We start from the raw sequence: 26,419 nt of genomic DNA, 5'->3' as shown, positions 1-26,419 counted from the left end.
TCCTTTTAAATTTTTTATTTGATTAAAAACTGAACCTTTAACTTAATTCAATCAAAAGGTTTGACGTAGATATAATGCTGTTATTTGAGCTTCATTTAAATTTTACCCTTTTCTTCTTCATAAAATGGATGGACTCAACCATCCACTCTCTTTTAGCCAGTCAATGTGGGTCCGTGTCAGTTTGTGCATTTTTTCCAGAGTAGGGTCACATCATTGAGAAAATATTTCAACTGCTCTCTCAGTCCTTCCAGGATATAACTGGCACTTCAACTTTTCTGGGAATGTCTTGCAAGCTTGGGTAAAACTGACTTATGATTTCTTCCCGGAGCAAAATTTAAATCACAAACCATGTCTTTGTGTTCCAAAAAGTGCTTTTTCATTTGAAGTAAATGGAAGCAAACTCATCACAACATAACATATCAAATACATACTGACCACATAGACACTTAAATGAATGCATCACTTAAGCTATATCACAGTTAAAACTAAATACAATTCTGAAAGCTGGTCACACGCCGCTTTGAATTTCACAAGTGCGTAAGAGTTCATGTGAAGCCGCGGTTTCTTGTCCAGCTTGTGTTTGGCTGAGTCCTCTGGCAGTTTGCACACTCATATCTCTGGGGTAACGTGGCAGCGTCAAACTGTACATACCACTGGGGACTGCCTTCTGCTACGTCATAGACACAGAGATGACTGAGACAAGTACATGATGACTGGCAAATCAGTGAGGACATGATTAGCTCTCCAGCAGTTCGGGTGAAGTGAAGGAAAAGTTTTGAAACTCCTCCTGGCTGACAGAAGGGATGACAGGGTCATCAATGGGTGTGAGGGTTGGCTCTTCCTGAGTAAAATCTGGGTCAAAGTTGTTCACATCCTCTGGTGTTTTCTGGGGGTAAGTAATACAGAATTAGTTATCAACAGCAGCACTTTAGCAAGAACACAATTACAGCCTGGCCATCAATAAAATCATTCACGTGACTTACAATCCTGGGCTTGAAGGGTGGTTCTATTTCTCTACGATTCAGTTTCTCCCAGTCGATGCCGGTAAAGAAGGCGTGGCTGGTCACTGCGCTCTCACCGCCCTCTGAGGCCACACAGCCCAGACGCCGGGCTGGGTTTTTGGTCAACAACTGTAGGAACCAAAAGACAACCAAATTCACCAAAACATGGAATTTTAAAAATCTGTACATTAATAACATAATGTGAGTGAACTGTTGGAGTGAGTGGACACCAGCTGATGGTTTAGTTATGATCAGTAGAAAGTGAAGAAAGATGATGAAGTCACTTAACCAGATCAGACTAGATACATTTGGAGGAATGCCAAACTGGAATCAAGCCAGGAGTGCATCCAGTCAATCCCCGCCTCCCAGTTCACAAAACCACACACACACACACACACACACACACACACACACACACTGCATTGTGCCCGGCACCTCCTACGTCGCTTTAGTTGGACAGAGTTCAGCTGGGTTCAGTTAACTGCAACTGATGTGTTCCTACTTCCTGGTTTTGTATTCAACAAAACAATAGTGAATCCCCTGCTGAACTTCAAGTGTTTCTCTGCTACCAAAGTCCTAGTGGGGATCAGAGGCCCGAGGGGAAGATCCAAACAAACAAAACCTAAAATTAAAAAGTTAGTTTCAACTTGCCTCAAGGAGAAAACTGAAGAAAAACTGTGTTTTGGAAAACTCTGTCTTGGCTGGGGAGTCGCCTCAAGACGAGCGGTGACATTCAGACAAGGCCACAACAAACTAATGAGCCTCCACCTCCACAGTGACAGTTGCCAGATTAACCTGAAGTCACTGGAAAGATTAATACATCTTGCCATATCAGCTTAAAACACTATTAAGACTTGGCCTAAACAATGCTGCATGACTCAGCAAGACGAAACTCATAGAGAATAAGGAAGCAGAAGAGATTGGTATTACACACAGTTCATGGTTCAGACTGTTTTTATGACAAATATATCTCATCCAAAACTGAAGGACTGATCTAATCATTTATTAGGCTTCAATGAAGTGCTGTATTTCAGCTTTATGATCTCCTGTATTCTTATCATTAACATTAAAACATCTTTTTTGCAGGGAAATGAGGATGAGAAACATGGCAGTTTATTGCAAGAGCAGGGATTTGCAGCTGCAAGCATGATTTTGACGATGTGATTTGCAGTTAATGGGCTAAAACATTTTTAAAAACCGCATCAGCTGACCAGTATGGTCCTTGAGGTGGAATTAACTGTAAGTTAGACAGACTAGAAGGGGTCAGTCAGTTCAGGAGTCTGCCGACCGCAAAATGTGAAACTATTCCACTGAAGTTGATGCCATCTTTCCGCGGCTACACGTCAGCTGTGCCATTCGAAGAACCAGGCCTGCCTCCTCAGCATTACTTCATAAAAAGCCTTTCTACACTATACTCGCAGAAAAGATTCCCAGGATCAGAAGACAGTACTAATCTGATAGATAGATGTTGGTTAAAGTTTCTGAAATGTAAATGTTAAACTGTTTTAGAATATTTGATGGACAAATGATGCATTGATTCATCAATAACTGACAATGATAATTACGGTTTGCTTCAGCCGTATGGAATAATTTATTGTGTCCACCTGTATGATGATCATCTTTACTCATATCATTTAAATAACCTTCAGTTATAATTAGATTAATTCAATTATTGCTCTCCACAAACTCGACAATGCCAAACCCCAAGCCACCTGACAACCATTTACTCGCTTACAACAACAAGGAGAACCTTGCAGCGTATCAGCCTCCGGTAAAAATAGAGCAGCAGCGTTCAAATCCCCTGCGCCAATACGTAACGTGTGACACAAATCAGCAGGGCAGATTGGTTTGGTGCTTCCTCCAGCATGCTGAAATAACAACATGGATACGAGGAGAACATTGTGTAAAGACAGGAGGAATGAAGGGAGGAGGTGCCGTCATATTTATAGCCTGTGTGCTGTGGCTGGGCAGTGGACCATGCCTTAATATAGTTATGTAAAAGGCCCTGGGCCAAACAGCTGGCTGGCCGACTCCGTCTGGCTGCCAGCATTCTGCAGTCAGACAGTGTCAGACAGTCCAAAGGACAACAAATAAATAAAGAAAAACGTAATCATTGAAATTCAGAGCAAAGCCTCTTTGGTCTCTGATATCCTAATGCCTGATGCTGCAGGGTGCTGTGACACGATCCAGTGATGCAGTCAGCTGGTCTTTTAGTAAATGTTTACTTATTGAGTATTCTCCGCAACACTAGTCACAAATCTAATGACAAATTGATTTCCTCAACCATTACCTCAGATTAAAAAAAAGCTTCGCCGACATTTCCAATCATTTCCAAACAGCTGGGTGGCCGACTCCGTCTGGCTGCCAGTCATTCTGCAGTCAGACAGTGTCAGACAGTCCAAAGGACAACAAATAAATAAAGAAAAACGTAATCATCGAAATTCAGAGCAAAGCCTCTTTAGTCTCTGATATCCTAATGCCTGATGCTGCAGGGTGCTGTGACATTATCCAGAGATGCAGTCGGCTGGTCTTTTAGTAAATGTTTACACTTATTGAGTATTTTCCACAACACGAGTCACAAATCTAATGACAAATTGATTTTCTCTACCATTACCTCAGATTAAAAAAAAGCTTCGCAGACATTTCCTGTGATTGTATAGTGTGAACAAAGTCGGACAGCACTGATTGGAGGGGACTAAATGTTGGTCAAAAAGACAAAGACTTCAGCACGACGTGGCTTTCATCCAGGTTCATTCATCATTCAATTTTTATAGCTGATGAGCGACAGACTGTGAATACAAAATGAACATAGGTGTACTCACAGCTTTGAGTATGTTAAATGCCTCCGTGCTGAGCCAAGACGGGTAAACAATCTCTTCATTGAGGATGGATTCAAAGAGGTCATCTTCATTTTCGGCCTCGAAGGGGGCGTGTCCTGACAGCATCTCAAACAGCAGCACCCCGAGCGCCCACCAATCCACAGAGGGTCCGTACAGCATCTCCTGCAGGATCTGTGGAAACACGTGAGAGCGAGCCAAGAAACTTAGCCATGATGACACAGACACAGTCTCAACAGCCAACTTGAAACCCTTCCATGAGGTTTAGCTAATGGATGTGCTGGATTTGTTGCCAGTGAGACCACACTGAGGGGTAAGTGTTGAGGGCAGTGAAGAGGCCTTTCATAAATTCAGACACAGTCTTGGTCAGAGAAAAATCTCTCAAACGTGAGAACACCGATCAAGTTAATCCCTAACTATGAAATCCAAGCACGCCTCCAAATGCACACTATGATGAGGGGATCAGGGTTTGTCGGGGCAACAGGGTTGTTCACGGGCCAGACTCACAGGTGTGGTGTTCCAGTCAGTGAGGAGAGTTTGAAATGACGAGTGACCACAGTGTTTGCTTTTAGTGAGATGGTGTGATGGAGGGTGGCTTAGACTGGGGAGTGCATCACATGAACTCAGACGACCTTGGGTGATGTACACGTTGAAATAAAAAATGGAAATATCCGAAGACATTCAGTGTCATAAAAGTGGTGCTAAGTATCTGTACGTGCTATTGTGTTTTCACTATTCTATGGATACTGACCTCGGGTGCAATGTAGTCCGGAGTCCCACAGAAAGTTCCCGTCGCCACACCTTCAAATATGCCCTCTTTGCACATCCCAAAATCCGCCAGCTTGCAGTGACCGTCTTTATCAAGAAGAACATTGTCCAATTTCAGATCCCTGAAATGTAGCACAAACACAGAATGAAAGAATAAAGGTGAGATATTTGCTCAGTGACATTGATATTCACCAAAAAATGAAAGGAAAATAGTAAAACCTGGAATCAGCCACCAAACTCCAACTGAAACCAACAGCAGCTAAAATGTCAGTTTGTGTTCACTCTCCAAGTCGCACCCTGTGGGTGTAGTTTCTAATTATACCCAACCAAGGTAGAAATTTGTGGGGAGAGGAGAAGAAAAAGTCTTCTGAGGACACTGAAGCTTTTGTAACAGCAGGCGACACTAACAGAATCTCTGGCCATAAAGTGGCAGCCAGGAAACATTCAGATGAACACTTGGCAAGACGGATAAAGTGCTCAGATGTCAGAAACAGTAAATAAATTGGATGTGGTCACAAGTACTGGAAGTAAATGAAGTAAGAGATGTATTTTGTTAAACAAATAGTCTCTTTGGAAGACAGTTTTGATGGTTAATTGTTTACCAGAGTAAGACAAAGTTGCAACATGAATCATATTTACTGGTAAAATGCAACATTTAAAATGTCCATCTGTTGATTGTCTGTTTTTACATTTGCAGACTTATGCTGCAGATGATGCCATTTGCTGTATATGTGTGTTTGTGAACTGGATTTGATTAATTTGATTAATTTGAATGAAATTAATTGGCTCAATCTATCTGCTTAAATAAAATAAAATATTTAGTTTTTTAATTCTAACCAAAATCCAGATTGTACAGCTAAAATGAATCTGTAGCTACTGTGTTTGATTATACTGAACACTTGATTGATAATAATTGATGCATACTAAAGAAAAGAATTTGCTTTGTGTGGTTCTGTTGGGGTGTGAAAACTGATTAATGACCATGCTGGCAGAGACTGTTCGGCACTTGCGGCTCACTAATAATGTGCACACTCTTTGGTTTCTACAGAAAGTGTATGTGATGGCTTAAAAAATGAAATGAGTTGTAATACCAGTATAGATATCTCTCCCACTGCTGACTGTGCATAGGGATGCCTCCATAACCAAACACTGGAAAAATCTCTTTTCACGTCAGCTGCTGCTTTGTCATCTGACAGGAAGATTAAACCTGCAGAATGTTCGCTCTGGTGTCAAGGTCTAATCTGTGGTCAGGTGACCAAACATCAGACAAAGGTCATTTTACAGAGACAGCCTGAAGCTAGTCAGAAGATAATACGTAACACAGGCTATTTATACGTTCCGTCCTAATGTTTGGAAAAGGCTTACAACTTTAAAGCACATGAGTTTTTTTCAATATTGCTGCTTCTAACAGTTGAATCCAGAGTGATTTCTATAAGGCAGGAAGAAAACAGGAAGACAAATACAGGAACAGAAAGGGTGAAAAAGTGACATGCAGACTGCTGGTTAAGCACTGGCTTGGTTGGATTAATATGGTCTGCTCTTCTACACCTTAAGCTGATTGTGTAACACTGACTCACAGGGTCTGTTGAAGCCAAACAGGCCAATGCTCACCCACTGTTGCCCCATAGAGCAGAGTATGTAAAACAACCGCAAAATTACAAAGAGAAATAAAGTGATAGTATCTATAGTTAAGCGGGTGTCTATAACTTGCTCAGGCAGATTTATGGCCAGTTCTGCTATCTGATAAACATTTTTATTCTGCAGAGTTTTTAGTGCTTCCATTTTCACACGAAGGCATCCAGTAGGGAGCTACACAGGGCCACACATCTCTATGCAAATCACCCACTGAACCTAATGATGCAGTACACTTTCATCCACCAGCATCAACATATTTGAAAGATGTCTGAAACCCCTCCTGATACATCCAGTCTAACAGCAAGCAGCTGGACCACTGCCGACTCTGATGCATGGGTAAGAAACAGAGTTGCACCAATATGAAAAATTCCAAAGAAGAGAAGAGGAAGTGTTGACAAAAGCTGTGACGCACAAACTGTGAGATTTTTTTTTCTTTCTTCACTGTAGTTAGAAGTTAAAAGAACATCTGGATGAAATTAATGCAGCTTTTTGAAATCTACACGCATCACGTTAAGGTTATCAACTTTGACATAGGTCACAGTGTCTCAGTGTGTTCTTTCACATGAAGAGTGAGTTTTTTTGTATGAAACTGCATTTATCCATGGTTTTCACATTTCTCCCTCCTTATATGGTTTGTTCTCTGTCACAGTGGTGCAGGGCGATAAAAATTAGACACCACAGCATAACACCTATAGTACAGTCTCACATAAGCCTCACAAAGCCGCTGTTTACTGCAGGGCTTTTTTTTACAGTATAGCATGACACTGAGCAGCTGTTCATGGTACAGTGTGCCACCTCCTGCAGACCAGCACTTAATTAGCTCCCCTCACTTACCTAAAAACCGTGACAGTCAGCCAGTGTGTATTCATACAGTTTGAAATTAACTCTTCAAATGCCAAAAAAATGAACCAAACCAGTGTATCTTAAATCTATATTTTAAGGAGAACTGTAACAGGAAACATAGATAAGACTGAAGCAGAATCTCACAGAGTCACACAGAGATAATTGAACAAGCCACAAGAAGACACGAATATTACACAACACAGTAACTGGGGCTATGATTTTATTTTAAGAAGGCAGAGTTAGCTTTGTTCTTCTTACACTGGCCTGATGTGCATGCTCGTATTTTGGCTCGTTATTTCAGTCGCAGCATGCCAAACTGTGTGCGGCCTCTTAAGTTAACAGTCATGCTATGCGGTGCAAGCTGACAAAGGACACGAGGATAACTAAATATAACTCAGGATTTGCTGTTAGCTCACATGATGTCCCCCTTTCCTTATCATCATGCAATGGCAGGGAGCCCATCGCTCTGCCTCCTAACTCCCTGAGAGCAGACAACCTGAAAAAGGTGTCAAAAGAAACACTCGGATAGATAAAGCTGGGATTGGAGTAAACACTATTAAACGCAAGAGGAAAAACATGCTAAAGTAAAGTTACTAATCTACTAATAATAACTGTATTTAACTAGTCTGTGTCAGACAAAAAATTTTGTTTAGTCAAAAATACAACCAGAAGCTTGTAGACAGCTACCAAAAGCAAAGTAACTTAGATGAAAATAGCCGAGGGACATTGAACCAAATGAGCATTGCTGTAAGTATATTTTTGATCCAGCAGGTTTTGTCATAATTCCAGACAACCTACAGTAAATTTATGAAAGACCCAAAATGAATGACTGTTTTTGTGAGAAAGACGTATGTGGTTTAAAGATTCCATCATCTGAAAATTCTGAGTTATAGAATTTACTAGAAGCTCAAGATTGTCATGATGTTCATGTTTTTGCAAGCGTTTGTAAATTTATGTTCACAATTGTAAACATATAGTTACTGAGCTTACAATTTTCTATTTCTAGTATATATATAGTTTCTGTAAAGCTAAAGGATTCATAAGAGACTGAATTAAAAAGCTCAAAAATCAGCACTGCAGATGCTCAGACTTCCTGACTTTTATTCCCTTGTATGGAGTCAAGCTCCAGAAATGCTGGATCCTACACTTTCTATAAGGCATCTTGACAGCATATTTTTATTTTTTATCACAGACTTATTTAGAAATCTGTAGTCTCCAAGCTATAGACCAGATAACCACTGTTGACATTATCAGAGCTAATTTTCAAGTTCCCTGAGTCACAGTGCGCCAATGTTATACTACTGTCTTCACAAGTCAGGGAGCAGTTTCCATAATTAATATGGAAAATCTGTGGAGTTTCTCTCTGACCAGCAATTCATTATTCTGTCCTGGATACGCAGGGTTATTGCAGTAATAAGAATCTAGAATATATACTAGTAGCTATATATAGAGAGACTGTACTTTATGTTCTACTGTTTTTCATACAGTAAATTTGATTAATGTGCGTGTTCCTGGGTCAAACCTGTAAATGATGCCTTTGCTGTGCAGGAACATGAGAGCAGATGTGATCTCTGCCGAGTAGAAACGTGCTCTGGCCTCCTCAAACTTCCTCGACTTCTGGATGTGGAACATGAGATCTCCACCATTCACGAACTCCATCACGAAGAAGAGGCGGTCCTGCCATACAAATTAGAAGGTGACATTTACACATGTGCACACGAGCCGCCCTGCCGCCACACACAGGCTCCCCCGTTATTAAACCAGTGACCATGAACATACTGAGATTGCTTCAAGGATGTTACATGGCTGCTTCTCATAAATTTCACATGTCCGTTTAATGGAATCCAGTTCACCCAACGACGGTTTAAAGTTAGCAACAAAAAAAATACAGATAACCAGTGATCAAGCTCATAAATCTTTCTTTCTCATTACAGGCTGTGGTCAATAGGTGATCTGGAAAATGGGAGCCTGGGGACAAAACCCTGCAAGAGGACGTGATTTACAGATCTGACCATAAAGCCTCTGATGGTGACCAGAACATTCAGGCTCAGCTTATTCTAGCGTTTAACCAGTCTGCGGTTAAGTGGTTTAGAGGTATTCTACCAAGAAACTACGTATTTAATGTCGAATAATGATGCGGTGCACAGGCGAAGCCACAGTCCTCTGTGTGTGGTAGAATAGAATAGAATACAGCTGAGCTTTAAATAAAACTCCACACTATAGCAGCTTCTTGGTTGCATTTTTCTACTGTCTAATAAAATGCTAAAATGAAAATCACAATGATTTTTAAGCCCAAAGGTGTGAGGATCATGTTAATTCACTCACTTTGGGCACTGAAGAAATTGTTTCTGCTCAAACTAAGGGTGATATACTGATATTGACGATAAGTGTGATTCTAAAGAAATTAAATATTGGTATCATGGTAATGACACACATATGAATATACAGTATAGTACAGAGTACCGCTATGGTTACAGACTCTCTCTCCACCTCTGCCAAAAAAAGCAACTTGCATAAAGTTAAAGATAAATCTGCCTGGCACACAACTGTCTCATGAAATCTTTGGACACGATAGCCATTAAGTAAAAATTTGATACCAAATCAGCTTTGGCTCAAACATTAGCCACAGATGCCACTTCCTGGAGTGGCCACTTTAAATTAACCACAACCCAATGACTGCCTCTGGAATTTCCAAAGAAGTCATTCTCCAAATCTCCAGGAAGTTGATGAGCAGTCGGTAGTCTGCTTTTGCAGGAATAAATATATGTATAAATTCCTGTCTATTGATAAAGACGAGCAGCAGATTAAAATAAAAATGCTGTGTTGAAGGACAGTCCTCCTAAAACATATCATTGGTAAAAGAAAAGTATGTGCTCACACCCCCATGGACAAAACCACATCCCCCTTCTAATTCTCACTGCTCCACTTTCCATTACCCACTCACTTACATTTTAAGTGCATGTATATATTTATATCACATAGAAGACTCAAAATGGATGTCAAATAATCCCCATAGAAGTCAACATGCAGGCATCGTAGTAACAAAACTTAAAACCACAGATAATTTGGTATCTGCTCATGGAAATGGTGATGAGACTGGTAAAAGGTGTTCAGGTGGAACAGTTACTATTCTGAAGCTGTGTGTGGGCCTGAATCAGTCAGGTGGGTGGCATCATTGAGTCAGCTCTTCAGTCACTGCTAGTAGGTTTTGATCTGAGGTGAAGTAGGTCAGTCATGGTTCAGCCAACTAAAGCAGATTAGCAGAATCCTGTCTGAGTCAGGAAACGCTCTGCCAGCTGAGGCCCATTCACTCTACTGAGGCCTTTCACTCGGACACAACACTGGGACGCTGCTGCCACCTGCTGAACAATGAATGCAATGCAACACAGAGGACTAAACCAGCAATATGCATAACGCATTAACCACAGAACGAGATCTAACTCAATATATATATTTGAAACATAAACTCTGATAAAGTGAAGGTGGATAAAAGTGTATCTGGTGGTGCTCACATCTTTCCAGAATCAAAAACTACAACAAAAAAAACACACAAAAAAACCAACAAAAGTCGTGGCATGCTTGGCTACCACAAGGGGGAGTTGAGAAAGAATATCATGCGTAAATTTGATGAATCATTTCTGTAAAGCATTCATTAGTAACTAAAGCAGTAAGAATGACATTACTTGTCACATGGACACCACAACATTTTAATTAGAGCCCAACTGCTATTGTATTTTTAGGGCCAATTCCAAAACCAACTTTTAGAGAGTATAAAAACTTGATCCTGATATATTGATCAATATTATTTATATATGTTAGAATAGGTACTTCACAGACTAGTTAGCAGCTTACCATACAGACACCACTGGACTCTGTACCTCTCTGATGCATATTCTGCAACATGTGCTGCAGACAGAGTTTTGTAAAGTACAAACTATATAGCGCCACTTATAATGTACCCTCTGTATCTTTTTCTGCATTATGATTTGCATAAAAAAAGAATAGTTTTCATATTTGGAAACATATGAAAGGATAATATTAGCCCACTGACTTATTCCTCGAGTTCTAATTTGTATAGCTCCTACAAGAAAAACTGGGTTGTGATGTTAAGATTTAAAGCATCTTGTAAATCTTCTTCATCAGATTAGCATGGAATCTAATTTTGTAGCTCTAATATAGAAGGACACGCTTGCATCTTGTGATGAAGAGGAGGCTCTTAGTTCGCACAGTGCTCTATTCAACAGAAGTTGTTTTGGCCACAACTTAATCAGTGAATAAGTCTTCGGGAAGGCAAAGGGGAGGGCATCTGTATATGCTGAGTTTTTCCAAGATGAAAATGTAACTTTAATAAAACTGTCCCAATCACACAAATGCACTGGATTGAAACAAAAGTCTGTGTACATGTGCATACTGACCGGTGTCTGGAAGCAGCAGTACAGCTGTGTGAGGTAGGGGTGGCAGCGGGCCAATGACAGCACCCTCTTCTCTGTCATGGTACACTCAACATCGTCGTCCTGCAAAATGATGTCCTTCTTCAACACCTTCACAGCAAAAACTCGTTCTCTGCTGTTTAGCCTCGCCAGCATCACCTGCAGGTATGACATGCATCACTTAGAGTAGCAGGAAAAGTGTGTGAACCTGTAGGAATTCTTTAGTTTTCTGCATTAGAAGCTGAGTCTGTGATTCTGGAGAAAGACTGTGTCGTTCCCTCTATTCTGTACATTAGCTCGAACATGCACGAGACACACTAGAAAAGCACTGTGTGCATCAGCCTGAGCCACTTTGTTTCCCATTTACAGACAAACACCTGATTTTTACTTTCTTGGTGAGGACATAGAATAGATAGCGAACACACTTAATTTGACAAAAAACTGTGTTGAATTAGAATGTTTACCTGTGATTGGTAAAAAGTTGAAGCTAACCGCACATAATACTTACAGCACTGGTGGAAAAAGTAAGTGAACCCTTGGATTTAGTAACTGGTCAAACCTCCTTTGACAGCAATAGAGCATTAGCATCCTCTTTTTAGCCTCTAAAACTGAAAAGCTTTTCTGTGATCAACCGGTGTCTCATTTTAACAACTGAGAATTTGCTTTACACTTACTACAGTTTGGTTTCCAAAAGCAAGGTAACATTTGCCTGAACAAAACAAATGCTACCTTGATCAAGTGTTGTCTGAAGGCATTTGACACAGTTAATCAGTGCATTTCACTTTCTAAGCTTTCTAATTATAATTTATCTGTCAAAACCCTGACCTAGAAGAAATCCTACTTATGTAAATGAGAGGAAGAGTGGGTGACTAATGTTCTCCATTTGCTAGTTGTAACAGTAAGGGTATCTCAAAGGTCTATTTTAGTATTTATACAAATGACTTTCCTTGAGGGTGCCCAGATGTTGCTGTCCAGATGTATGCTGATGATACTGTGATTTCTACTCAGGCACAATCTAAAGCAAATGTTGCAGCCAAACTGGCCGCTGCAATGATCAATGTGTCAGACTGATTAAAATTTGTGCTTAACAGTTGATGTGAGCAAAACAGCTTGCATGTATTTCACAATGAGGACAGATAACCTTGTTACCCCTTGACATTTTACTAAATGGGGAAGTTATCGAACCGGTGACACATTTTAAATATCGAGGGATTCTACTTGATGCAAAGCTGTCTTTCAGCAAACAAGCCAGTAGGGTCACCAGCAATGTTAAATTTGACTTGAATAATTTTAAACACATCAGGCAGAAGATGTCCCCATCAGCTGCAAAGCTTTTTATGCACAAACTGCTTTTTCCCCATCTGTCTTACTGCATTGCAACCTGGTCACAAGTACATGTGATTACACTCAAACCTGTGTACTTTAAAACAAACCCTCAAAGTTTTAGACAAAAAGCGAAGAGATCAGCATCACCACATTATTCTTAAAAAAAAACAAACAATTTCCTTACATTTAGGTAGCTTCCTCTTTTACTCTGATGCATGCCTCATGTTCGAAGCATCGCACTGATGGACTTTGAAGCTTTGCATTGTTTTATTTAGTGTATTTACTGCTCTGCGGCGGCTAGTTTACAACAGATGTAAATTAGTTGTTAGCTAACTCTGGTACTATTAATTTTGTCTCTGCAAAACCTCAGGGTCATTCTTTCTCACATAACTACTTCAGTTCAGCTATATTCTTAGTAAGTCTAGTGTGAATGGTTCTATTGAGGTCATTCCACAGTATCTCTATTGTGTTAAGGGCTCGGCTATGATTGAGTCAATCCAAAATGTGGATTTTTTTGTTTGAAGTCACTCTGTAGTAGATCAGTGTTTAGACTAATTAGGACAGCCACACTGACATTATTCTGTAAGATATCTTGAAAAGTTTGGGGATCATTTTCCCCATGATAATGACAAATTCATCACAAATGTAGGTAAATACGTGATATTTAAATGTTCATTCAATTATTCATTGATCATTTCTTGTCGGTGTATTTAGATGAAAATTCACAGCTTTTCTCAATACCAGTCTCATCTTTATACCCTCACTATACTTTTCTGATAAATTCTCATAAATGCTATGTTGGTCACACATCAAAACATGCAAATCAGGTATTTAGACTTGAGCTGTAACTGAGATCCATTTACTTCTAGTGTCTTACTTCTTGGTCATCATTATTCAGAACATTTCCTGTTATCCTGTCTTGTCATTCCCACCTTGCCAAAGCTGCCCTTGCCAAGCACTTGGAGGAACGTGAAGTTTGAAATTCCCAATCGAGGAGTTTGACGCTGAGTTTCAGTACTCTCCCTCCTTTCAGAGGGCGCCTTCATCGGCTCTACACTTTTGACCTGTCAGTGCAAAATAAAAAAAATTTAAAAAGAGTCAGCTGATTACAGTAACACAAATGTGGAACTCATTTGGCTCATTCTGAAAAACTAGGCCTGTGTACCACTGAGTTTCGCTTGGCAAGCCCTCCAGCCTGCAGACCCATCTCTGCGAGCCTATTGGCCAGTTCCACGCTGTTGACTCCGCAGTTGGGAGCAACGTTGCCTTTGCAGCGGATGTGAACGTTCATCTTGCAGCCTGAAAAGAGAAAGCGAACAAACGGGAACACTCATTAAAATGCAAATTTGAGATCCTCATTTTGAGACACCGACATGGATGTGAGTCTTACTTTTGCAGTGCAGCCCCTGTCGGACTATTCCCCATAACAGGGAGCCACAGTGGTCGCAGAAGGTGGGCGACTTGTAGTTGTGCATGTTGAATTTGTGAGGGACGTTGATGCTGAAGCCTTGGTTTATGGGCTGCTGAGGAGACACACAGAGAACATGTGCTTTAAAATAACCACTGTGTATTGCAACAGCATGTTTAAGCATACATGTTAACACCAGAAATAACACTAAGCTGCCACACAGAGAGCATTGAGGAACACGCTCTGGTTTCTATTTTGGTCGTAGTGGGACTTTGTTTCTGTTTAGCGCTGCATTTGTCTCCCTCAGAATTTCCCCAAGGAAGGGAAACTTGTAACGTTCAGCAAAAAAATATATAGTAAAACTGAGCAAACTGTCACGTTCAAATGTTAAATTAAGCACAAATTATTTATAGAAACATGAAAATGCATTACAAGCATGTGTGGAACATATAGCGTGGTGCAGTGTTCTGGCTCAGTGACCAGCTCAGACCAAACACTGAAACAGGAACCTGCAGTTGACTGATCACTGCAGGTGTTAATCAGAAGTGTGAGTGTGTGTGTGTGTGTGTGTGTGTGTGTGTGTGTGTGTGTGTGTGTGTGTGTGTGTGTGTGTGTGTGTGTGTGTGTGTGTGTGTGGGAGGGGGCTGCTATATTTTGCACATCCTGCACTTAGAAAAAGATGCTCTAAATGTGATTAAAATAACAGCATTGGTGACTAAAATATCCACAAAATATTCAGAAACATTGATTGCATTGTTATTAATCGGACAATCTATAAAGACAAGTAATCCCGTGTGTCAGTCTAACTCTTACTTGTTCTTTTGCAGGTTTCTTCATGAGTGGGCACTCAGTGACAACGTGCTCGTGGCATCGTTTGTGAACCACACAGGTACACACTGAAAAAAAAGCCAACAACTCTGTCAAACTCACAGCTACTTCCTGAATGTTTAAATAACTGTGGCAAAAGGCGGAAAGAGAAAACAAGCTTTGCCCACCTTGACACTGGTAACCCTGCTTTCCAAAAACACCCCTACAACAGAGACAGAGACAGTTAGATCCAGTTTACAGTCCACACGGGTGCGTGCAGCGAGTCGCTCTTCTTCGACTTTCTCACCAGATGAACTCTTTGCAGTGGAAACAGAAGGTGGGCTGACGGAGGAAAGTGGACATGAACTTATGCCCGTTGACCTGGTGGATCTTCCGTTTCACGGCCCTCTGACGCTTCCTTGTGAACTGCTTGTAGGTCTTTTCTTTCACTAAGGCATCATCTGGCAACAAGATGAGAGCGAACAACACAGAAGCGATATTGTTAATGTGACACATCTTTACCCACTAACTGCCAGACCCAACATCACATAAAGGAAAGGGCTGAAAATTAATCACTGTAATAATATTGCAGGATTTCTTTAAATCTAAGCAGTTTCTCACTGTGGACTCATTTTTCACTGCAATAAAAATCCTGCACCTCTATGGAAAGAGTGCAACCATGACTAAAAGTGGAGACAACTTAGAGACACTGACTGTGCAGTTAAGACACAGTTATAATACCATAAATCACAGAGAACCCCCAAACAGATTAATTTCTGTGATTTTTATTTCAAAAAAGGTATTACTATGACTGGAAATTAGCCACTTTACTACTAACATTTTAGATTTGTTTTCATATTTGCGTCCCATCTGTTCGATGTCTGCAGTTCAGTTCAAAAGTCCCACAATTTTTGACACATGGCTGTTTTAGTTTTAGTTGAACCGCCATTTTTTTGTATATTTCAAAGACTCTGGTTTAAGCAAATGGGCTGCACAGTGGTTTGGTGGCTTTCTCCAGGTACTCCGGCTTCCTCCCACAGTCCAAAATTATGCTGAGGTTAATTGGTTACTCTAAATCACCCGTAGCTGTGAATATGAGTGTGACTGCTTGTCTGTATATGTAGCCCTGTGATAGACTGGTGACCTGCTCAGGATGTCCCCTTCCTTCACCCTAAATCAGCTGGGATAGACTCAAGCCCCCGCAACCCTAGTGAGGACTGAGCAGCATATAGATAATGGATGGATGGGTCAAGCAAATGACTTTCTGACAAATTTTCAAATTAGACATGTAGAATTTTACACCACAAATTAATTAATGAAGGCAGCTCTATCAGTTAGCATACAGACCAAACAAGACAGAACATTAGATGTGGTTATGTTTTATGTCTGTACACACAAGCATAGTGCAGCTCTGTGTGTTTTAGCTCTGAGCAGTGGAAGCACAGAGAAGCTATTTTTGAGCTGAAAACCACACATGCGTTATGGAAACCTTTGTGCCGAGCCCTCGCTGCACAAGCAACACATGCGGTCATAGTTTGAGAAGGGGGTGTAAAATTAAGAAATCAGCTTTGGTACCGCAAGACATCTGTTAAATACACAACTACACTGTGTTTCTGTGTAAAAGGCAGATCAGTATACTGGATAAATAGATTAATTTGTTGCATCTCGCCGAAAATATGTGTCGAGCATTGTTGTTTGTTGGAATATTTGTCTCAAAATGTAGTATAATGTACACAACATGGGCAGGGCAGTAATCATATAAAATGTATCAATCTTGAGTGAAGGTGCATTGTGATAACTCGGGGTGGGAATCACAGAGTGACTCACACAGTTTACACTGACCACAATCATGATGGTATCACAATGTGGTGATTCAGCGATATTCGACACATTACAAGACGTTAATCTGCGATACATCGCAATATCTGTGTAATTGAACATGGAGAAATACTTCTAAAAAGGCAAATGGCAGGAATCCTGTATGTATTAACTGCTCTGTGGTGTCAGTGTTTAGCATTATTATTATTCAATTTCAGAGATTAGTCGGTTCAATTTATTTTAGTTGCTTTTCTGACTGTCAATATTTGGTGCCAGTGTATCAATAATGGATTGGATTTGTTACCGTATTGATATTTTGTCCCAATACTGGTGATAATATGAACATATTGTTTATCCAAGTCCAACTTTCCACATGAACATATCCAAGGAGGCTTTAAGGTTTTAGTTTAACCTGAGCAAAGAGGTACTGTATTTGTAATAAAACACAACTTATTCATTTGAGCAGCATTTGATTTGTTGTATATGTTTTACACATGAGGATGTCTAAAAGTGTCACAATTTATGTTTTTATTTCATTTCTCAGGTGCAATATGTCAATTTCAAGTGTAATATTTCATTTTCATGTGTATCATTTTGATTAAATGTGTCACTTTTCATGTGCATTGTCAATGTAATGTTCATATCATCTATTTTTTCAGGTGCAAAATTTCATTATCTTGTGTGATATTACTTATTACCTCAGCATCATTACCAGATTTATTTATGATTTTTCTGCTCAAGTCTTATTCTCGTGTACTTATTTTGCTTTAGTAATGTACCATACTTACACTACCGTTCAAAAGTCACTTAGAAATGTCCTTTTTTTGAAAGAAAAGCATTTTTTTTCAATGAAGATAATACTAAATGAATGATAAAGTCAGTCTAGACATTGGTAATGTGGTAAATGACTATTCCAGCTGGAAATGACTGACTTTGAATGGAGTAGCTACATAGGGGTACAGAGGAACATTTCCAGCAACCATCACTCCTGTGTTCTACATCTACATCTTCTACATCTTCTACATTGTGTTAGCTAATGGTGTTGAAAGGCTAATTGATGATTAGAAAACCTTTGTGCAATTCTGTTAGCACATGAATGAAAGTGTGAGTTTTCATGGAAAACATGAAATTGCCTAGGCGACCCCAAACTTTTGAACAGCAGTGTATATCTTATTGTTTTCTATTTTTCATGCACAGCATTTACTATCTTGCGTCATTTTGTGTTTCCTAAGCAATATCATATCGTGGAGTTCACCCACACTCCTCAGCTGTATCACATCCAGTATGATCTTGCTATAAATAACACCATGTTCTGCAACTTCTGGCACACTCCTTGTGGTTGACCACTAGATTAATAATATGAAAACACTGGGCTTCTTTAAGCTTTGTAAAATGTTTTCTCACATTCCATTGGAGTATTTCCAAATGCTAATGAAAAAAAAAAACATCATGAAAAAACATTACAACTTAAAAAAAGAGACAATCTTTGTTTAGGTGTAAAGTAATACTATTATTACCAGTGCAACTGATTGGAACATCACAGCTTGTAGCCTGAGGTTGATTTAGAAGTAGACTAACTTCTCCTTTAGCAGACCTGCAAAGGAATTTCCTACTAACTCAATTAAAAGGCTTCATGTTAAGAGGTTAAACGATCGTGTACACGCAGTATGTTAACCCTTCAATGCTGACGTCTGAAGGAAGCAAACATTTTTCTCATCACAACAGATGAGCTGGACGCAGCATTCCTGGCACATACCGGCCATTAGGAGTCACACAAAGGCATGCTCACCCACTCCCAGCCTCTAGTATTACATAGATAAAGATGATTCACAGACAAATAATGATCCAAAACAGTAGGCTCACAAAAGAGAAGACAGTGACTAACTTCAGGTGGCATAAATAGCTGGTATTGTTTACTGGCGTGTGAAGGAGAAGTACAATGTTGATATTTATCATGAGGAAGAACACTGGGCTGCATGCAAATCCTGTAGCGGAGGTCCTTACCATCAGTGAAGGATCCAGTGAGTGTAATTAGGACATAGACCTTGCCCTCTGGCTCCAAGTCCATCTGTAGACACAAAAACATAACACAATTATGTCTGTGCAGACAAATACTGAAACCAAAACAGAAGAGGCATGGATGAAACAATAAAACAGCATAAATCATTTGTAAAAAATACATCTATGACTACAGATATCTAACACACCTGTATCCTCTCCTGCCCATCAGAAACACAGAGCATCTGATAGTTCTATTTAAAGTTTGCACAGTTACCATAAGTGGGTTAAAAACGTGACAGTATTTGACCTTTGAGCATCAGTCTGTCAGCTTTACTGATGATGCAGCAATGCAATGATGTATTTTTTGCATTCTTTAGTGTCGACATAACATTAAAGGAATCTGGACGCGGCGGCATAAAACTAACAAAACAGGTCTGACAGGTTTGGCTGGTTGCTGCAGCGCGATGCTCAGTGGTGAATTATGTTTTAAACATCATCATCTACACACAGAAGAGGGTCTTTCTGGGGGCGGACAGTGCCAGGCAGACAGACAAAGACACATCCTGCAGCAACCACTGAGTGGAAACTTTGGTCAGTGTACCCTTTAACATAGATCTATTTAAGGTGCATACACCCTTCCTGGAAAATATTGACATCCAATGGAAAAAATGACATGTACAGTATAAATATACAATAAAATGAGACAACTCAGTTGGCAGAGAGTGTGAAACTGCAGTCTAGACAGCAGGTTTGACTTGTCCACTGTGAATGCTTCCTCTATGTGTGCTATCTTTGGTATTTACAACCGTGCATACCCTGGACAAAGAACTAAAAAAGCTGCAATGCATTATTGAATCCCTGAAATTTCTCTCCCTGCTGATGAAAGAGTCAGATTAAAGGATATTTCACATCTATAGAAGTCTGTCTTGAAAAAAATATGATACTATCCTTGCAGTTCAGCAGAGAAAGACAGAGTTTTGTGACTGAAAAATGGGACTTAGTATGACTTTAGAATAAATTGAACCAATAATGTGAATGCATTCATGTGAGCACTGCTGTAAGGCTGAACTAATGGAGCAGATCTGATGCAAAACAGACGTGGGTGATGGCAGCATGATGCTGTATTTAAAAAGCAGAACATGTAATGCTGTATCACAGGGGAAGAAGTTTTTTTTCCATGAAACAGAGGCAGTGGCCATTTTCAGTGAAGCAGGCAAATGGAAAATGTTGAGCAGCCGTATTTAACTTGCTTTCAGTTTCATCATTTCAAAGTCCAAGAAACCACTGAAGCAGCAAAAGCCCAAAGACACTTCAATACAGCTTCAAACTGACATTATACATATCAAAAACAAGCTAAATTACAGAAAAAGACGTCAAGAAGTAACGTAGTGTGAACAGGTGGGAGGCAAAGGAAGTCAGACTTGCCGATGTAAATGTCATGTGTTGAATGTCTCACACAGATGATGTCAGAGTTGAGTAACTTTCTGAAAAATTCAGCTTCTAGTCCACTAAACTGCAGTTCAAGTGAATCAGGCAGTGTGTAGAAAGAGGTGAACCCACAGAGGGGAAAAGGACAGACAAAAAGAAGAGCATCTGGAAAAGAGCCAGCAGAGTATTTCAGCAGTGAGCCCTTGAGCAGCGATCAGATGGTGGGAACACTGTGATAAACAGCCGTGTGGGCGTGTGGAGGCTTGTGCCTCATATATGAAACAAACCAGCCCAGCACTTCTGTCTGCGCAACAAAGCACAAAAAAAACTCTTTGCAGTTCAGATCTGTCGGATAACAACTCTGAGTCTGTGTCATGAAGTGAGGAAGCCGACTGCACTCACCAGTTGACTCTTCTAAAAACACAGACCAAGCTCCACTTTCACACCACTTCCCCTCATTGCTTGGGGTCTCGGTAAAAATGTGTGCAAGTCAAAACGAATGTTCTGTTTCTGCAGTGTGTTTTCACAAGTGACTTCGCACTCAAGAAACTCTAGGTCAGAGATACATCGATTTTCTCACTTAAATATATGCACCTCTACATAAAAATGAATTAATTCCCTCGATATTGTTTCCAAAAAAGACAGAAGATATAATTGACACTGCAACATCAATAGTAATGTCCAGTATGACTTAGAGAACTGCTGTGACTTGTGATGACAGTTTAGATATCGTTATTTCTGCAAAATTACAAATATAATTTGTATCATTGAAGCATTTGTTTCTACTGTTGTACATGAGCTTTTTCTTATTTCACTGGTTTTGCATTATAGTTACTCCAAAGTCCTTCTTCTATACGTTTTGCTGACATGTGATGCAAAGTTCAGCCACTTTTTTAAAGACCAAATGAGCTTAAGTGCGAAAAACATTTAGTAGGGGGAGAATCTGTGTAGAAAATGTAATGAGAGTGTGTGGCAGCTGATACTGCTCCAGGCCTGGACTGGTTCAGGTTACATTCAGCTGCAGCAGCTTACAGACCTGGAGGGATGAAAGTAAGTTACAAGGGAAACTCCAGTCTGAAGGGGCAGTTTTTGTTTGTGTCTTGATGAGAGTGAGGTGACAATGGCATCTAACCATCAAAGCATACTTTGAAGAGGTCAGTTTTGTGCTCGACAGTCGAATGTGTTTAAAAATGCTTAAACAGACTAAGTTCCTTTGCATCTCAATAAACAAAGCATGATGACATTTAAAAACCTGGAAATGTCTAGATACAGAAGTGTGTAGGTTTTAAACATACATATTTGTCGGTACAGGCTGGCTGAATGCTTTGCAGGCCTGGGCAATGTGTTTGTGCACCGTGCACTGGCAAATTTTCACAAGTAGAATTAACACCTCGTCACTGCAGCCGCATGTGTGGTTTCAAACGACATTTACTGCCGATCAGGGGAAAAGCTTTTAAGCCAATAAGTGTAAGACATGAAGAGCACCTGTCCGGTGTGTATTGTGTAAGCCTAAGACCTGAAGACATGAAGATGTGACGGTATTATCCTTGAGAAGGCTTGTAATCTGACCCTGGTTAGATCTCCTGCCAAAGAGCAGCAGGGATTTGCTCAGTGCAGATAAGATATTATTATTTTCATGCAGAAAAACAGGCAAAGTTACTGAGGGTGGGATGTTTAGTGAACATCACCCAGAGCTTAATAATATGTTTTTGCTTCCTGAAACTCTTCTAAAACACTGTTCAGCAGGTGTAAGAGCTCCCACAGAGAAACTACAATATTCCCATGAAAGGAAGCGAGCCTGTGGTAGGTCAGAGGGAATTCAAGCTATCTACCAGATCTGTAGTCTTGTAGTTTATCTGTCTTCAAGTATTCTTCTGAAAGCCAGTGGAAAATTACAATTTGACTGTACTTGGTGTTTGACAAAGTGTTTTTTTCTATATTCTCTGGCTTTTCAACTAGAAAAATAACTTCAAACTTTTTAAGTTAAAAGGACACTGTGATTCCTTAAACCACTGATTGGATTGGAGCCAGCGGGCACATTTGGTCATTTATTCATGAATCCATCAGCAGTTTGAGTCAATACTAGACTACCATCAGGGGAAAGCCCAGCAGTGATGAAGCAAAACAGTCTTAATAGAGGTGGTCAGACTCACATCATTTTTTTGTTTTTCTGCTTTGCAAATCCTAAATCCAAATAGCCAAATTTTTCAATCACTTACTTTTATCATTGCAGACATAACTGCCACGTAGAAGGACTCACATACATCAGGCTTTTTTAATGGAACCCCCAACTGATTTACAATAAAACTGGGTTGCTCCAAGTTGTGCTTTTTAAATGATTAATACTGCAACTTAAATTGCATTAAGGCTAGCTTATAACTCCAGATCTGAGTATCCGCAGAACCCTCTGACAAGCTGTTGTTAGATGTATCTGGAGGTCAGACTTCAGTTGACGGTGGCCTGTTTCTGCTCCCTAAAAGGCTAAAGTTCATTGCGTATCAATTGCAGATCAATCAATCAAATCAAATCAATCAACAATTTTATTAGAAAATTTGCACCAGTGAAAAATATGAACTGAATTCTGAGTCATTATCAAATCAAGAAGAAAAAAAATGCTTTCACCTGTGCTCACATGTAAGACACATTCTTAATCAAGCCTTGTGTGACTCACGACGCCCTATATAGTGCACCATATATATATATATATATATATATATATATATATATACACACACTACCGTTCAAAAGTTTGGGGTCACCCAGGCAAATTTATGGTTTCCATGAAAACTCACACTTTTATTCATGTGCTAACATAACTGCACAAGGGTTTTCTAATCATCAATTAGCCTTTCAACACCATTAGCTAACACAATGTAGCATTAGAACCAGGCGTAAACTAACCGTGACGTCACCCGTTGGTTTCAACGCCGAAAAAATGAAGCCCGGATTTTGCTACTTCCTGGTCGCCGTTTTGGAATTTTTGGAGCCAGTGACGTAAAAAGCGTCATCAAACAGACTGGACCGGAGAGCAACTAGGGGCAGGATTGGCTGAGGACTCTCTTATCCCGCCCACGTTTTACCGCAGAGGCTTCTGTTGCGGTCCATTAAGTATAGCCACGCCCCCTGGCTCCGCCAACTTTAACGATTTATTTAAAATTCAGTATTGATTTATTTTAAGATCGGCCACCTGATCTCTCATTTTGACCATGAAAACTAACGGGAAAAAAATCCTGAGCTGTAGAAAATCAGTCTATCAAATTTTATTTTCTCCAAAAATGAATTGGGGTCTATGGAGAAAAAGCTTCTTGGAGCCAACCCTAGCGGACTGCGTGATATTGCAAGTTTTTGACACTTACGGGTTGGCTTCAATTCTGGAGCCAGATGCTACGTCCACTATATATACAGTCTATGATTAGAACACAGGAGTGATGGTTGCTGGAAATGTTCATCTGTACCTCTATGGAGATATTCCACTAAAAATCAGCCGTTTTCAGCTAGAATAGTCATTTACCACATTAACAATGTCTAGACTGGTTGTCTAAATAATTTAATGTTACTGTCATTGAAATAAATGTTTTTCTTTCAAAAATAAGGACATTTGAAAGTGACGTGACCCCAAACTTTTCAACGGTACCGTATACAGTGGTCCCTCACAACATCACGGTTAACTTTTCACAGTCTCACTGTATCATGGATTTTTCACTCTATCGCAGGATTTTGTGGTATATAGGTATTTTTACATATTTATTATTGCGGTGAGCTGCGCTGAATAATGGAACTGAAAAAAGGATATCTGCCTTTTATGCACTCTACAACTGACGGACACTTTTATTTTAACACACACAGAGAAACACATCATATAGAATGTGGGAGGTCGTCATCAAACACACTACACTTTACCCTCATGGTCCTGACACTCAACCAAACTGTCTAGGCTGCCTAAACCATAAAAACATAATAAAACACAAACACTAATTACACTGTAAATCTAACAGAAACCACAATAACGACATTTAAACGCCCAACACCCCAAACTCCAAGCAGCACAACAGTTCAATTGTTGTGACTGGCTCTGCGATGGCTACATTATCTTAAATATTTTGTAATAAAAATATAAGCATTTTCTAGCCTAAAACATGTAAAACAATATAAAAAGCAATAATTAAAACATGTTAAAAGTATATTTAATCAAAACAAAATGCGTAGCGTACAGCACTGGGCTCTGATTGGCTCAGCGACTGTAGCATTAGTCTCCTCTGTCTCCCATGTATAGCAGCATTTCACATTGGGTCTTGTCCATTGTACACAGACGTCTGATCACTGTGCAAAGAGGGTTTTGTTTTTGTTTTTTTACCTTTGTTACACCCTATATAGTGCATTGAAAGGCACCGTGTTAAGCAATGTACAGTTTATGTTCACTTACCATGCAGTACGACAGACAACTTTTCTATATGCGTAGCTTGTTGAAAGGACAACAAGCACGAGACAAATACATGAGTTATGGTACAAAAATATTAAATCAAAAATGAACATTCACATTACTACGTTTAATGCAAGCAGAGTGATGTATCACAACACAAACAAAGAAAAAATAATTACGTCCATACGTTAATTTTTGAAATTGCGCTTAGTATAATGTGAATTTATCATATAAATACCAGTTGGTTCACCACCATAGCCTGCATTGATATGACATGTTTTGATTAATGACATAATTAATAACACTGAGACTCAAGTAGTGTCTGAAAATGGTGCTTTTGCAGATGAGCTCCCCACATCATGCACTATATAGTGATCTCTACATAGGGAGTAGTGAATGATTTATGACACATCCAAGATGTTTTTGATTCAAAAAAATTCATTTGCACACAGAATTAGTTGAGGCTAGATGTTGTTGTAACACAAGAACAGATTATTATGGGTGGATTCATAACCAAAATATGGATACTAGTAACCTTGTTGCTGTATTTCAGCTACAAATAACATTAACACTGACTGATTTATTATGTATCATTTGTATGCTCTCCTTACATGGTAGCATCCCATTGTAGCACATACATACAGGTTGATATCTAAGGTAGTAGTGGGTATATCCATATCTAAAGTAACAGTAAGTCTTGTTTTTCTACTGTGGTTTCAGCAAGGTCAGCCCTGACTGATTCAGAATTTATCATTTGCCTGGTCCCCCATATGATAATAATGCCTATTTGCCACATTGAAAAATAAAAATCAATTCAATTCAGTTCAAATTTATTTATATAGTGCCAGTTACATGTCAAATTGTGTCAAAATGCCTTACAAAAAAATCCAGAGTATCAGTAGTTTCGTGGTAGTAAACATGTCCTCTCATGTGCTGTATAAAGAGGTGGGTAGCTATGCAGTGGGGCCCAACTTCCATGGTGCCCCGAGGCTCCCTAAAAGGTGAATCCGTCCATGTTTGTGTTTGAAACACACTCACACAGCAGGTTTTTAAACTCATGATGTGTTTACGTTCCACTCACCCATCCCTCAAAGGTCTCCCCAGTGTTGGAGGTCTGGATGAGGTCCTCCAGTTGGATGATGCAGTTGGCCACAAAGTCATCGTACCCGATCGGAGTATCGTGGAAAACCGCCAGCTCGATCTGCTTGCCGTCGTTCACGTTGAGGCAGAACTCCTCGTTGTACGTGGGCATGTTGGTCTTCTGCTTGGTGTGGGTCTGTCCGATTTTGTAGTCGTCCACTTTCACCACTATGTAGGGGTCCAGGGCCGGAGGAGCCTTGTTGAAGATGACGGAGTGTCTAAGGGAGAAGGTGGTGGGCTTCAGGTCCACCGCCTCACCGATCCGCAGCTTCAGGTACCCGTTAAACTTCATCTTCAGTTATGTGGAAAGTACAGAAAAACTAAATAAAGAAAAGCGCAAAAGAAAGGTGTGTAAAAAAAAACCACATTCACACCCACTGCATATGTAATAAAGTCATGTTGGTGTCAGCTCAGTCCATCCTGACTGTCAGAGACCAGATCTCTGTGAACATGCCACAAGAAGTTTCAGTAAATAGGAAGCCGCAGCAGAAACACGCCGAGGAGGAGACTCAAGTTCCGCATAACTGCTCTCAACAACACACACAACACGAAACCAA

The 26,419-nt window shown here is 39.9% G+C and overlaps 1 protein-coding gene across 2 annotated transcripts; it reads right to left on the bottom strand.

Annotated features, from left to right (window-relative positions):
- Window positions 1–26,419, bottom strand: prkcha (protein kinase C, eta, a). 2 transcript variants are annotated; one of them, XM_022221690.2, is made up of 14 exons: window positions 25,804–26,419; window positions 18,878–18,941; window positions 15,363–15,516; window positions 15,244–15,278; window positions 15,062–15,144; window positions 14,231–14,363; window positions 14,006–14,139; window positions 13,773–13,904; window positions 11,500–11,673; window positions 8,607–8,761; window positions 4,590–4,728; window positions 3,824–4,012; window positions 984–1,130; window positions 1–886 (listed from the first exon to the last, which is right to left on the bottom strand). In XM_022221690.2, exons 1-14 carry the CDS (start codon window positions 26,152–26,154, stop codon window positions 737–739), a joined length of 2,040 nt encoding a protein of 679 aa, XP_022077382.1. In that variant the 5' UTR covers window positions 26,155–26,419; the 3' UTR covers window positions 1–736. The 2 variants fall into 2 exon arrangements, with proteins under 2 accessions (XP_022077382.1, XP_051812897.1); XM_051956937.1 differs by having other exon boundaries at window positions 14,231–14,360.

The sequence above is a fragment of the Acanthochromis polyacanthus genome, chromosome 1, assembly GCF_021347895.1.
Source record: "Acanthochromis polyacanthus isolate Apoly-LR-REF ecotype Palm Island chromosome 1, KAUST_Apoly_ChrSc, whole genome shotgun sequence".
NCBI lineage: Eukaryota > Metazoa > Chordata > Actinopteri > Pomacentridae > Acanthochromis > Acanthochromis polyacanthus.
Note: the sequence above shows the minus strand (reverse complement) of the source record. Positions and strands in the feature narration are given on the sequence as shown.

What these genes read in the sequence shown, in the direction of transcription:
- prkcha (XM_022221690.2), bottom strand. Translation starts at nt 26,154, where the DNA reads ATGAAGTTTAACGGGTACCTGAAGCTGCGGATCGGTGAGGCGGTGGAC. An exon ending in GCAAGGGCAGCTTTGGCAAG is followed by an intron (nt 11,674 to 13,772) that starts GTGGGAATGACA and finishes TCATACCTGCAG; the next exon opens with GTGATGCTGGCGAGGCTAAA. An exon ending in CACCCTTCAAGCCCAGGATT is followed by an intron (nt 887 to 983) that starts GTAAGTCACGTG and finishes ACTTACCCCCAG; the next exon opens with AAAACACCAGAGGATGTGAA.